Source organism: Seriola aureovittata, chromosome 10 (assembly GCF_021018895.1).
Source record: "Seriola aureovittata isolate HTS-2021-v1 ecotype China chromosome 10, ASM2101889v1, whole genome shotgun sequence".
Lineage (NCBI taxonomy): Eukaryota > Metazoa > Chordata > Actinopteri > Carangiformes > Carangidae > Seriola > Seriola aureovittata.
In genome coordinates this window covers 9,435,828-9,450,949 of record NC_079373.1, presented here as the reverse complement: position 1 = coordinate 9,450,949, position 15,122 = coordinate 9,435,828, and the positions used below count along the sequence as shown (strand labels likewise).

The following is a 15,122-nucleotide window of genomic DNA, read 5'->3' as shown; positions in this document are numbered from 1 at the left end:
TGTATATGTGTGTCCCTGCATCTGCACCTACCGCTCCCTGATAGTAATTTGCAGCAGTAATGTTGATTCAGTTGTAGAATATGAATGATATATATATATGTGTGATGTTATTTAAAATGGATATTTCCCATGTTTTGTAGCTATATGATGTGTCATTATTTATTATTGTGGCTGTTTGATATAGTTGGAACTGTGCTAATTCATTAAAGTGAAAATAATTGAATCCATCTCTCTCTCTCTGATCATCAGCATCCTCGGAACAACATTAGTCACTGTAACAGACAAGTAGCGTCCTAGATTTGCTGTTAAAGGAAATACACAGAGATATGCTGCAATGGAGCCATGCACTTGAGAAATTAGTAGGAATGCTGTAGTTTCAATATTCATTTGTCACAACAGCAGAAGGCGCTGCTCTTCCATAGTGTGATGTTACTGCCACAGGACAGGCTTGTCTCTGTTTTCTGTGATGTTGTGATCTTAAATGTTTGTGTGAAGCGGTGGCATTGATTTTGACAGAATGGAAATGAATATTTTATACATAAAACATGCATAAAATCTGGTTGGTAGCATGCAACCTTCCAAATTAAAATCTCTTCTCATGTCAACAATGCAGCACCTACACCCCCTGGTGGTGGTGGAGGAGAGAGCATTTAGTACTGTGAAAACTGCAAATATGTGTGGTGTTTATATTAAAGAGAGTGTAAGTACTAGAAAGTACATGCTAATTAAGTTTTTCTAAGGGGTTTTTTTCCCTCTGGTGCTGTTGCTTTCGAGACGTTTCAGCGAGTTAACAAACTTCAATCTCAATGGCCTTTTTGGCACCAGTGAGACATGAAGTAATATCTGATTTTCTGACAGTTCTCCACACTACTGTGACGTCTCAATGCTGGAACATGTGCGAAAAATCCAATCATCTGACACATACCAAACTCTCAACACCAATTCCAAAAATCAGTCGCATTTTGATTAAAAAGGTTTGTTTAATTTAACAGAAATTGTCAGACAAAGGCACGTAATGCATGAAAATACAACTGATTGATCACATAGTGCACCGGAGATGAAAAGAGAATGTAAACCAGATCCGTAGCTCCGCAGGTAAACCTTCCTCAAATATGTCAAAATAGGAACAAAAAGAAAAGAAAAAAAACAAAACACGATACAGTCAGTAGAACAACACAGACGACGACAAAAATCAACACAAACATGTTATAATGGCAGACAAACATTAAAAAGTGGTCCGTAGCTTCATGTGAGATCCTTATAGGCAATGTTTGTAAGACAAACATGAAATAACACATTAGTCAGTCCATAAAATAGGCTCATAGTTCATTACTCAGAGCCTGTGATGTGCTCCTCTGTCATCATTGGAGTACTGAAGGCTGTTTGTTGCTTCTTTAAAAAAAAAAAAAAAAAAAAAGGGAATTGCATTTTTCCTCAGAAAAAGGCCTTGTATCACAGTATAACCCATCGCCTCTCTATCACATTATTAGTAAAAGACAAACATCAAACTGGGCAAAACCCATAAGACATGTAAATACAGAGAGCCAAGTGTCTGACTCTGCTTTTGTGTTATTTGGGTGTGTGCGCATGTGTGGCTGCACTGGTGAGCTGGCATGTGTTGATGGTACCAGACTACCAGCACAGTAATGCAGTTGGATTGATTTTTGGCCCTTGAGAGAGGAGACAGCTGGTCTTATCTGAGCCCAGCAGTGGCTTCAGTGGTTATGGATCTCTCATGCCAGCATTAATGACACTTCCTCACCCCTCCTCCTGCCTCCATCCATCCACCACCACCAACACCCTGTCACTGTAAAACATTGACGTCATACGATCACTCCTAAAAGAATCATTTTAAACACGGTGCTCCTAAAAATCAAATATATTGCACTTTAAACATCAGGAACAGAACAAAGAGCAATTTTAAGAGATGACTGACCACACAGGGGGCAGACAAGGCAATAAGAAAAAAAAAAACTAAACATCATGAAAACTGGATGTCGATTTTCCTATGTGCTTTTAGTCTGTAGGTTCCTCATTAAAAGATATGCCTATTCTTTTTTTTTTTTTGCCAAACGTTAGATTAGAAATTCATACCCCTCTCATGTCTGTATGCAAATTCGAAGCTAACACCAGAAGCCTGTTAGCTTAGCACAAAGACTGTAAACAGAAGGGAACCGCTAGCCTGGCCTTGTCTGAAGGTAACAAAGTCCGCCAAGCAGCACCTAAACCTCATACAGCGATACAACTGCTAGCCGAAGCTTAATATTGACCATACAGACATGAGAGTGGTGGCAATGTTCTCATCTAACTCTCTGCAAGAAAGCAAATAAACAAATTTCCCAAAATTTCAGACTATTCCTTCTTAGCATTTCATAGCTGCGGCCGACAAGTTACCAAGCTCGAGGTTTTCTTTGTGTCTACATGTGCATGCTTGCAATAGTTTGAAAGATATTAAAGTTGAGCTGAAGCAAAATGAAATAAGAATAATCATCTGCCTCAAATTTACTTCATCTATGGATTATTTCCCTGGACAGTGGTAAAGAGGGAGTCCCATGTTGCTGCATTATAGTGTAAATGCACTTCTCTTCACCCTTCTTATTCCTTGAATTTACCTTTTGTGATGATTTCTTAGCAATCACTAGGAAAGTAACAAAATTTATTGTTATATAAATATTATTTCAAAGGTTAAATGTAATTATTAGCTACACACATTCAAGTTTTAGACAAGAAAATGACCATAACTTCATTTCAGTCTGTCTTTTAAAAAACAGTGACTTCTGTAAATGCATGGCGATCGTGTCCTCTGACGATTGTACAACCAATCTTCTTAGACAGTCCTATCCTGACAACTGACAGCGTCCATGTTATTGTTGTTTTCAGTGTGTTCTCCCCACTATCAGCCAAGCACCAGCACCCTGTCTATGGTGTACTGTAAACGGTCCCAGTTCTTCCAGAATATGGTCAAAAAGCAAATCCCCAGGAAGGTCGCTACCACGTGGTATCGGCTCCTCATCAGTGGAGCGGCAAACTTGGCAGCGGTGGAGACACAAACAAGGATAACGGTGATGATGGCCAGCATGATGTTAATGCTCTTCCCCAGCAAGACTCGGGCGTCATGGCTCTCGAGCTGGACCGTCTGCTGCTGCTGCTGCTGCTGGAGCTCCAGCTTGGACACCCGTGTCTGACACGACTCGAGGGCTTCCTGAAAAACACAAGAGAGAGACTTGGTGGGCCTGAATGTTTCCCAAGTTGCTGAAGGGTATTTTGCTGACCTTTTAATACTCAATTACCCAAATTCCCCAAAAAGATTAATTATTAATTATGCATCAGCAGAAAGACGAGACAGAGGAGAAGCACATTTGTGGTCATAAATGTCAGCTGACAAAACAGACTTTTGTTTTGTAGAGCGGTATCAGATGAAGGGAACCATTACACACCGGCAACTAATACATTCACCTCTATATGGTAATGGCTATTAAATGACTTTTGGTATCAACGAATGTCAGACAAGTTTCACCAGCGCATTGAGATTTTACTTAGATATCTACTGGTCCACCAGCATGTCATCATTTTATGAACCAGTATAAATGGCCGTAGTACACAGAACATATGGACTGAATAGATTCATCATAATATACCTGTATGTCTCTGGCTCTTTCGTGTGCCTGGTAAGCCACCCGCTCCTCAATGCTCGCCAGCTCTTGCTTCAAATTAGACATCTCATGTTGGTGAAGCTCTGTCAGGTCGTTCAGCTGGTCTTCCAAACGCTCGTACCTACCAATCAATGCAATACAATTATTATGTATAGGTAGATGTTTATGGGTGAATTTTACATGTTTATATGAGTGGTATTTTTATCTATTCTCAACCTGATAATAGACATAATGTTATACATTAGGCCGCGTGCTGTATTATGTAAGGACAATTAAATATTAAGTAACATAAACATACCTGTATCTTTCTTCCTGCAGTGTTTGGCTGATGATGCCATACTCTCTCTTGAACTGAGCCTTCAGCTCCTCCATATCCTCCTCCAACTGGCTCTGGGCGTCTTTGATCTCCCTCACCTCCTCCAGGCTCAGGGCCAGTCTGCTCTGGTTATCTCCCCCTGCTGGTGGCTGCCCCTGGCTGTGGCCCTGACCCTGTGCCTGCCCCGCTGACCCTCCTCCCCCCGCTGGGTTCCCGTTACTGTCTGCCGAAATGGAAGCACTGCCCGAGGAGCACTCGTCATCACTGGGATACTTGGGCTTGCCCACCATAGAGGTGCTGCTGCTCAGCCCCTTTCCCGTACTGTCAGTGGGCAACGGAGAGGAAGCGTCCAGAGTGGTCTTGAGGTGGGCGATGTTGTCAGCGCTGCCGAACTTGTTCCTGATGAGGTTGGCGAACTCTCTGGGCTTGCTGAAGAAGAAAGGAGGGGAGAGGGAAACACCTGGTCCGATGGTCTTGATCTTGTCCATGGTCGGGTGTCGACCGCTGCCGGTCATGTCCCTCAGCAGCTCTCTGGGTGACTCCCTGGGTATGGTGCTGTGTTTGACAGTGGATGGGTGAGGGGTTGGGCTGTGATGGATTTCACTGTCTTTCATCTTCCGATGATACTGCTCCAGCTTCTTTTGCATCTGAGCGATGTTTTGAGCTGATTTCTGGTTCTTCTTCTCAAACACCTGCTTGATGCGGCCCACCTGCTGCTTGTCCGCACTGTTCACCAGCTTCAGGTACTCAGCTAAATTCTCCTCTCGTGCCGTTTGCTCAATCTTCAGCTGCTCTGTGACCTTCAGGATCTTCTGCTGGAGGTTGTCCAAGCAAGACCGACTACGCTGGACCTCGTGACCGAGAGCAGGACCGGGACTTCCATCAGTGAGGTCCAGATCCAGATTGTTCTCTGAAGAACCCCGCCGCATTGACCCAGCGATGCTCAGGAAACTGCCCTCAGTACTCCGATCCTACAAGGGGGAGATTTACAATTCCAATTTCATGCATTAATAATGTCATTATTATCTAGTTTTCAGGATTCAGGCAGGTTGTGATACAGTAGTTTTACACAGTGTATGATTGTGCAAAGTTGAACTAATAAGTAGCTCTGGAATACCATGGGTGTTTACAACAAACAATTTAACAGACAATTTCAGATGAATGGTTTGGATAATTGGGTTGATTGGTTGAACTGATAGTGTTGCTGCGCCCTGCAGACTCAGTTGTACATGTGTCAGGTGGTGTCGCTGCTCCCTCGTGTCTCTACAAAGCAGCTGGTGAGTAAAAGGTTAGGAATGATGGCTAAACAATAAACATAAGACCAAGGTTGTGAAGCAATGTCATTTTCCATTAATAGCCTCTTTCCCTTGTGTTTGAATTTCTGCATATACCGTATTTACACGTAGTTGTCGCTCCTGCACTATTCTCCTACTGATGCTGCCGCTGTGAGACCATCTGGGTGTGTATGTAATGCTCTTATTTGGCACATCTGCTACGATTTAGCAGCCAGAATTTAATCCTGTCTGTTTATAGTATAGTCCACAGATGACAGATGACAAACTTCAGATAACAGCTATTAATGTGTATGAAAGAAGTGGAGCATGCACATCCAATGTAGGTCAGTGATAATGTCACACAAGGCCACGAGGCTCAGGAAATCCCTTTTCCAGACAATGTCCCCTAGTTTTACAGTAAATTACCATTTTCCTGAGAGAGGCGCAACATTCAATTCGGTTCGATGTGCCAATAGTTCTACCAATAACTCTGAGTTCTTTGCTGTAGATTTGAGGAAGTGAAACAGAATATATATAAATATGGATGAAGTAAGCAAGTTTAACTACGGCAGGAAACTTTAAGAGGAAACTGAGGAAAGCAGCGAATCAAAGATTTCATTTGGTTTCCGAGCTGCATTTTTAGAGCAGAAGTGTCACTTCAAGAGTAATGGCACTGCACTAACAGTGGCCTGAGAAGCCTCTGAATCTTGCAAGTTGATCACAGTACAACAGCAGAGTAATGACAGGACATGTAAGCTGATAATGCCTAATACAAAGTGCTGAACAACAAGCACTCTGGACTGTACAAAGCTGAGCTAATCCTTAACAAATGTAACACTGCTAGTTTCAAGCAAATAAACAGATCACAGCTAACTCATGCAGACTTAGGGCTCAATCCTGCTTAGCATTTCCACATCAACACGTAACAGTTAAACATTGCAACCCGTATAATTGACTAATGCGTCAAGTTCACCATACGCTGACGCTCCTCCACACATGACTGTCAGGCGGAACTCAAGCGAGGGTTTATCAATAATAGGGGTATTATGTATGGTGCACACTGAGTAACATATAGCTGATACTCAGACTAAAACAAAAACACATTCAGAAGGACCCTCTTAATTCAGTTGTATTTAACTTATCCAATTACACACATACCCCCGCCATTTACTTGCTGCTGGCACTAAGACGTCACACTCCTCCAACTAGTCAGACTTGTTTTTGAGGCCGTTATGGAGAGCAGCAGGAATTTGGTGGATCATCTCTGAGTATCACTAGAATGTGGTTTCAACATAATGTGCGACAATAAAGCTGCTTTGTATTTGTAGATCGAAATATCTGAACATCTATTGGATGAATTGCCATGATATTTTGAATTCATTTGTGTTCTCCAGAAGAAGTCCTAATGATTCTGGTGATGCCCTGACTTTTCCTCTAGTGCCACCATGAGATTGACATTTTTGTTTTTTAGTGAAATGTCTGAACAACTGGGACAACAATTAGTACAGAGGTCTCATGGTGCTCAGAGAATGACCCCCCCCCCCCCCCCCCCCCCATAACAAAACACATGCAAAACTAATGACATGATTTGCGATAAGTAAATGCTAAATTAAGATAGTAAACATGGTAATCATTATGCCAGCTAAATATCAGCATGTTTGTCATTATGAGCATGTGGCCATGCTAGCATTAGCATTTAGCTCAAAGCACTGCTGTGCTTTAGGCTAAAAGCACAGCTTTAACAGACTGCTAGTAGCACTGTAAACTCTTAATCTTCTTTGTACATGAATATAAATGTGTAGTGTCTCTATGTGCCTGTTATCATACTGTACATATATAATATATACTTATTTATGTGTAGTGTGTGAGCAGAGAAAGCCATGCCTATTTCTACGAGCATGCATAGGGTATTTCAGCCTCTATCCTCATCCCATTCTCTCCCCCTCTCTGGCGTCTGTCCTTCTTGAACACAGGACTCTTTCTCTGCAGAGAAAAAAGCAGACTTTGTCATGTCCTACCTCTGCTCTGTCCAGGATTCTGATGAGCGAGCTACTGCATATGGATTCACTGGCCTGACGTAGCCTATAGCCTGAGGAGCCTTGCACCCAATTGCAATCCCTCTCCTCCCAGAGACTTTGCAATATCTCTTGTCAAAACAATCGGGTTCACACATAAGCTGCCCTTTTGTCTAACCTGTTTGTCATACAAAAGAATGAGGAGCCTAATATCCTTCTCCTCCGAGAGGAAGTGTATGGCAGGCTGGTGTGTAGGTTGCTCATATTACCCAGTCTTTTTAGTTTTCAAACATGAAACACAAAGAACTGACTGTTCGACCAGACTGCTTGCACTGCATGCTATTTCTGCAGTGCTGGAACTAAGCTTGCTCCTCAGGCACTCTCACACCACTAGCTTTTACTTTGTCCAATCTTCTCCTCTGTAGCATTGGGGACCAAATAGGGGTCTAGGTTTATTGCTTCAAGGTGCTGTGATATCATAGATAGGGGAAGAGTGTAAAATAGATGAAACAGTGACCTGGCAACCACTGTCAAGGCCTGCAACAAAAGCAGACCTTGGCAGGGGTGGGAGATGTTTGGAAAGAGTATCGACACATCTTCCATACTCATACTCATGCACCTGGAGCAGCGACTGTCGAGCCAACATTGTATTACACAGCTGGAATGAGAGGCGTACACTTTCTGCTATAAAAAACAAGATGGCTTTTGGCAGGACGAGGCCTGATTCATGAGCAGCTCAAATAACACGGATAACACGACCCAGATGTTTTTCACACAATAGAAACCAAAATCAAATTTGACATCTGACAGTTTCCTGATAAGAAATTTCTAAGAAAAATGTACCATTTCAGTTTAATAAGCCTTTTTCCAACGCCGATGCTGCTGCTGCTCTTCAAGATTTCTACCCACGCTGACTAACTACTGGAGCAATCTGAGGGTCTCTCTGGATGAGTGGGTCTGCTAAATGAATTAGGCTCATGCTGATGAAAATGTCCTCCCAAATATGCTGAGGAGCTGCCCTACTTTTCACTCCATTTCTCCCAAACACTTATGCAGCCGTTGTCCAGGGGTTTTTGAGGTAGGAGGGCAAAGACTGAAGGTCTCTGGGGACAGCTGGAGTTGACAGAGGGGGTGAAAGCCCAGTAACTAGGGGAAAGGCAGCTCCAACACTGCAGATGGCAGTGGTAAAGTCTCAAAATTATGTCCTAAACTGAAAGGTCACAAACTGAAAACAGGTTAGAGTTTTACCATCAAGCACCAGGTTATCTGTCTAGGCGATCTTATCTTCTAAATCTATCACAACCAATGTGAGAAGAGCTTGTTTTTATTCTTCTCGCAACAAACTATCAAACTGTTGTCTTGAAATTAACATGCCAGGCACACACCCACTTCTGCGTGACTCACCCAGTGATATTAGTGTGTCAGTAGAGCAGAAGAGGAGACAGATAGACAGTGGGAGACAAAACAGAGAGAGCGCTACAGAAACTGAAACAGATCAGAGATAAAGGGGACGGGAGGATAACAAAGAGAGGACGGTCCCAAAAAACACAGCTCAGCAGCACACATCACCTCAATCATCATCATCATCATCATCATCATCATCATCATCATGATTTCCACCAACTGGGTCTACAGGAATCCTCTGTGGCCCCAGGGTGCTTCCCTTACACCTCAGCCCTGTATGAGCCCCCTGTCCCCCATGCTGCCCTACATAGCACACAGTGTCTGTGCAGCATTATGACCCATTTAATATTCTCTGGCCTCGGTAGACAGCATAACATAAGGATCCAACTGCATTAGCCTCAATCTTAACCCAACAAGCGAAAGCCCTGTGTTGTTCTGCCTGAGAAATCCGCCCCAAATCTTTGCTCCTTTTTGGGCACAAAGTCGGGGGGGGGTCGATAGAAACTGCAGATGCTGCTTATCTTGCACTGCAGTGTTCTCTGTCTCTCTCTGATCAATGATCTAGTTAGTGACTCAATTTTCCATGCAAAAAAGGAGAAGCTACACTCATCTGCCCACTGCAGCACCAGAAGAGAATCAAGAAGCAATTCACCAGTGTAGCAAAAGCACAGTGATTATTTAGATCTGGGTGTGTATGGGTGTAAACTAAATACTGAACTGTATTCGTGCTATAAATATTGGTTCAGATTGTTTCTTGTTAAACTTGCTATCCCTTCCAATTAAGAGGGAGCATTATTACAACTACAGACAAGACATCTTACGCAAACAGGAAAGCATTGTTCCCATTATGAGGAAGTGATGTTTTTAAGTACTCATAGCTGTAATCTGCTGAAACCATCGGTTCACAATGTAAGGTCAGGTCATGCAGGCGAGCAGATTCTCAGATACAAGCACAGGTGTTTACAGTAAGGTAGAAAAAAAAAAAAGACCAAAATGATGAGGCTGTGGTGTGTGGTTCATAGGGTAGCACTTAATTATCATTTATCATTTACACACATACACACACACACACACACACGCACACACACACGCACACGCGCGCACACACACACACACACACACACACACAGCAATAGAGCTGGCACACTCGTTGAGATGGAACAAAACCGTCCCTTCAGCAGAGAACAGACCCACAGAGGGGAAGAAGCCCGCAGTGCTTATTGGTATTCCCTCCAGCTGATCCTCATGGATACAGACGCTCTCCCACTCAGGGCTCACACAGGGAAACGGGAAGAAAACCAGAGACAGAGAGAGTGAGAGCGACAGGGAGCACATCTTTGATTGTAGTCAGAGAGCTGACCCAACATCTCCTCCTCCTCCTTTCATCTGCATCCCACAGCTGCCTATGTGGTCACACTTTGATTGCTTTCTTTGGAGGGAGAACAGTATGCCTCATCAGAATAAAAGAGGAAGAAAAACTAGCAACAGAGTTTGAAGTCTTAAGTTTTCTGAATGACTAATCCACAGGAGGTCTGTGAAATGAATTGCTTAAGACGTATGCGCTATTATCTCATAGACAAGCTGGTCCAGGACTAAATCAATAGCCCATTAACACTCCCATCATCTGCTCGCCCCCATGGACTGGGGGAGTATTGAACAGGATTCAATTAAGATAAATATGCAGCTATATTCAATGTACTGATATCAAGTGAGAGAGTGAGTAGAGCCCATGATGAAGCAGAGTTGGTGAACTGTCAAGCAGCTCATTAGCCAAGAAAAACCTAAATAAAAGAGAATAAAAAAGTGTAAAATAGTTTCTATTTAATGAAACAGAACATAGCATGTTAAGAGGTTGTCAGTTATACAGACGTGATGGCTAGTATGTTTGCCGTTGTCTGGTGACACAAATGTGCGACAGCCACAACAGGTAAAAGCATACAGTTCATGTAAGGACAGACATGTCACTAAGGAACGGCACGCGAATCTCTACAGAGCCACCATCCACTGAGGGTTAAAGACGCTTTCTGGAAACAAGCCACTCCAACTCAATTGTTGCGTCATCTTTGGCCTCTAACCCACTATATCTTCTGCACAATGGCTTTTTGAGAAACAAAACTGGAATGTCACTTGTGGCCAACAAAAGGAGGAAAAGCATAATTGCACAGTCCAGCAGTGATAACCCAGAGTCAGATATGTTGTTTCATATACATATATATTGAGCTGATGGTTATACAGTGGCTTCAGAAAAGTATTCAGAAATGGAGTATTATTGTATTGTATTGTATTGGAGTATTATATTATTGTAAATTTATTGAAAATCAAAAACTGAAATCTCTTATTTACAAAAGTATTGAGATCCTTTACTATGGCACTCCAAATTGTGGTGAGCATCCTGTTTGTTTTTATGGTCCTCTGGATGTGTCTAGAACTTGATTGCAGTTCACCTGTGGCTAACTCACACTCCTGTATATATAAAGGTCCCATGATTCACAGTGCATGTCAGGAAAAAAATCAAGCCATAGCATATAAGGAATGCTCTGTAGACTTCCACAATAAGATTGTGATGAGGCATAGATCAGAGCAATGTTATAAAACGATAACGATATTGATATTGATGAGAAAAAAATTGCAATTTCATCCATTTAAAATTAAATCCGCAACACAATAAAAATGTGCCAAAAATGAAGGGGTCTGAATACTTTCTGAAGCCAGTGTACTACAGCTGTCTAATTAGTTACAAGTCATTGACAAAACATCCGCTCCACCTCTGAAGAATAGAGGTGACTGACTGTCAGGCCTGGATGCTCATACATACACCAGAAGGAGAATCAACATACTTGACTTTCTGGCTGCACAGGAATCACACTTGACCAATTATTCCTCTCCTCAGTGCCACTGTGACTGAGAACACCTGGTTTCAACCACATCCTCAGGTTTATCTGTCACAGCCATTAGCGGATTTCATCACCCATTCACACACCCAAAACCTGTTAGTGTTAGTTTAAAGGACTTTTTGGGAGAGGTTCTTCTTATCCTGCTCAAGTGTCTGAGGATAGGTGGAGCTGTATGTTGTCTAACCTGATGAAGCTCTTTCAGGCACATTTGCGAATTGAGCTGCATATTAAAAACATTTTTTTTTTAAAAACAAAAAAAAAAGAAACAGAGTGATTCGACTTGACCAAGTCAGTGCTACGTTTCTGGATGAGGAAGTAAAATTAGGTACATAGTCTGACAGTAAACAGGACATTTCTCTATGTGATGACCTCTTTGCTGTGGGCTTAATGTTTACAGCACATTAGCAATGTTTTTACACTTCACATGGAACAGATTTTTGCATAAAATTATTATAACGTGTTATGTATATAATATTTTAAGAATGTGTATAGTGGTAAATAAAAATTATGTGAACAATACAATAACTGGCCATAAAGGAAAATGTATTTTATCGTCAGAAAGCCTTAAATTATGTTTAATCTCAGAGAGTGCTTTTCCACATCCTCTGATGCTATATATTCTAAATGTCAGTTTGACAAAAGTAGGGGCACACACCACTACATGTCAGATACAGTATGGTTATAAAAAAAAATTTAAAAAGTCAGTCAGACATTGAGTCATTTTGGTGAAACACAAGATGGAATGCAACACAGTAGCTCTGGAAAAATGCATTACTTTAGACTTTTACTTTCTGTGTAGACCATCACTTTTGTTCTTTTTCTACTGACTCAGTTGTATTTGAGGCCGTAGTTTGTTGTGCTGATGTTGTATTGGGCTGCATTATACTGGAGGTTAAATACTTTAACCATTATATTTGGTTGGATTTGAAAAGATATTAGAAAGACTTGCAATCCAATACAACATCAGCACAAACTATAGCATTAAAAAACACCATATAGTTGAATCAACGCCATAAGGATCAGTTTAGTACAGGACTGCTGTAGTGGACTGGAATGTGTAGGGGGTTTTATTTTTCTCGCTCACTCCGTCTAGGCCTTTGTATGTTAAAATGGCACCACAGCAGTCAGACAAATAAATGCCTGCTAATTTCAGTTAAAGCTGAAATGTTTCGTTGATTTTATCGATTTATCAACTGACAAAAGATTAACTGGCAAACAATTCAGACAATCTCTCGATCATTTCAGTATTTTTTTAATGACCAAATCCCCAATTTCCAATTCCCTGGATCCAATTTCTCCAGTGTGGATATTTGCTGGTTTCTTGGTCTTCTGTCATAGTCAGCTGATAATATTGGGGTTATGGACTGTTGGCTGGAAAAACCATTTAACACATCATCTGGGGCTCTGAGAACTTTTCACTATTTCCTAACATTTTATAATATCATAAAATACTGGGAAATAAAATAGTCGTCAGATTAATCTATAATGTAAACAACAGCTAGTTTCATACCTCAGCACAGAAATCTTATTGTCCCATGTGGATATCATCCAATATGTGGACAAACCCTTTATGTCCCGACCAGGGTTTTGTGTCCCACTGTACTCAGAGTTCACAGTGACATACACTTGAAGACATCATTTTAAAACAACAACAGCTCCATACAGACACACATGCCCCTGTTTCTGAGACATTTGCCCACATGTATCACCGGGGTACTGAGGCTCTTTGTTGGGAGCAATATGCAGCTTTAAACCGGCGCAGCTGTTGGTTTCACATGGAGCTGAGCAGACCACAATGTATCGCTGGTACAGTAGTGGACCTGCCGTTTGTGACACAGCAATGCTGCACATACACTCACATGATACTCACCATCCGGCTGCTGAGGTATTTCTCCACTTCGGATAAACTTCGCACGGACACGTTGGCGCTGGGCATAATAATCCCGAGTGAGTGGTCAGCCAGCAGCCGCTAGTTCTTCAGTTCAACACCGGCACTAGTTTACAACTAACGCCTAGTCTCGTTTCCATGTTTAGCTCTGGTTCTCTCTCGCTCGCTCGCTCTCTTTCTCTCCCTCTCTCTCTCTCTCTCTCTCTCCTTCACACACACACACACACGCCCGAAAAACACACAACACACTGGCTAGCCTCTTCAACGTACAAAAACTATGTGTGAACCCAAACTCCGCCTATTTGTCTCTGCAGGCTGAGCGAGGAGGGGTTAACGCTTTCAACACACGTGACACACACATCAGCCTCCTCATTTGTCTATAAGGTGATCAAAAACTGTTTCTTAAGCAGCTATATTTCCACAACGGTTTAAAGTGCGATTTTATTTTTATTTATTTGCATTTTTTAATTTTTTAATTTTATTTCTATTTATCATTATTTTACTATCTTGAGATAAATGATTTTAAAATTAAAAGTGTCTGAAATCTAATTTTTGGGAGAGAGAGAGAATAGATGATAAATTATGCTGGAGAAACTACATACAAGTTTTATCATTCACTGTATCAAATGTAAGACCAGGCCTCATTATGAGTGGTGGAAGAAGTACTCAGGTCCTATACTTCAATGTAACAAGACTGTTACAAGTAAAAGATGAGAATCTAAAAAATATTAAAGTAAAAATACGAATGTATTATCAGAAAATTTACTTAATGCGGATGAACTGATGTGTCTGAAGAATATGTGTAGCTGTTAAAGTACTTTCTATACGCTGGGTAGTTCAATCTAGAGTAATGCACGATATATTAACTTATGGTTATTTGTTCTCCATTTCAAATAACTAATATCCAGCTGTCAAGAAATTGTAGTGAGTAAAAAGTACAACAATTTCCCCTGACCTGTGGTGGAGCAGAAATTAAGTGGCATAAAATGAAAATACCCAAGTAAAGTACAAGTACTTCAAAATTGTACTTTAAATATATAACAGTTCTTGAGTAAAGATACTTAGTTTCTTTCCAGCGCAGCCACTTATACATTACTTATTGTAATTATGTACATAAAGAACCAACAAAGACTGTAAAATATTGTATATATTAAGTATGAATTCAAAGTTAAATCTTTACCTGAAATTATCCAAAAGTTATTAGCAAAATAGATGAAAACCAATATGATTTCAGAGCAGTGTGCATATTTGCAAAACAAAGTGTGAGGACTAATATAAATAATTTTTAAAATAACTGTATTTCAGTTAAAGTGGTGAACATACTGTACATAACAAATGAAATGAGGACGAGAAAACGTGCAGCACACTTTGCAAATAAAAAGTGGTAGTTGTGCAAATAATAAATTGCATATCCAGACAGCCAGAATAGCATGTGGTCACTGGTACAGTAGGAAGTGGTAATACAAAAATACATTTTTATCTGGTACTCCTCATGATAAGTAGGTGTAATAAACTGTAGCTTCAGCCTCACTCTTTTCAGTCTGTTGAAAATCTTTAAAAATCAAAGTTGCTAATGTAAAAGATTCTTTCATAAAACCAGTTCTGTCTCTTTGCTTTGTAAAATCTACAGCAATTCCCCTCAAACAGTCAAACCCAAAACCCCCCAAGAGGCCATGGG

General features: G+C 41.1%; 1 protein-coding gene across 1 annotated transcript; it reads right to left on the bottom strand.

Moving 5' to 3' along the window:
* Positions 1-1,399: 1,399 nt before the first annotated feature.
* LOC130176306 (transmembrane and coiled-coil domain protein 3-like) lies at positions 1,400-13,737 on the bottom strand. The gene is made up of 4 exons (XM_056387310.1): positions 13,427-13,737; positions 3,952-4,940; positions 3,639-3,774; positions 1,400-3,202 (listed from the first exon to the last, which is right to left on the bottom strand). Exons 1-4 carry the CDS (start codon positions 13,490-13,492, stop codon positions 2,897-2,899), a joined length of 1,497 nt encoding a protein of 498 aa, XP_056243285.1. The 5' UTR covers positions 13,493-13,737; the 3' UTR covers positions 1,400-2,896.
* Between the last annotated feature and the right edge of the window lie 1,385 nt (positions 13,738-15,122).

Bases quoted from the DNA above. Each gene is read 5' to 3' on its own strand.
- LOC130176306 (XM_056387310.1), bottom strand. From the start codon at position 13,492: ATGCCCAGCGCCAACGTGTCCGTGCGAAGTTTATCCGAAGTGGAGAAA. The intron at 4,941-13,426 runs GTGAGTATCATG...TCCCCCTTGTAG, and splicing joins AATACCTCAGCAGCCGGATG to GATCGGAGTACTGAGGGCAG. The intron at 3,775-3,951 runs GTATGTTTATGT...ATTGATTGGTAG, and splicing joins CTGCAGGAAGAAAGATACAG to GTACGAGCGTTTGGAAGACC.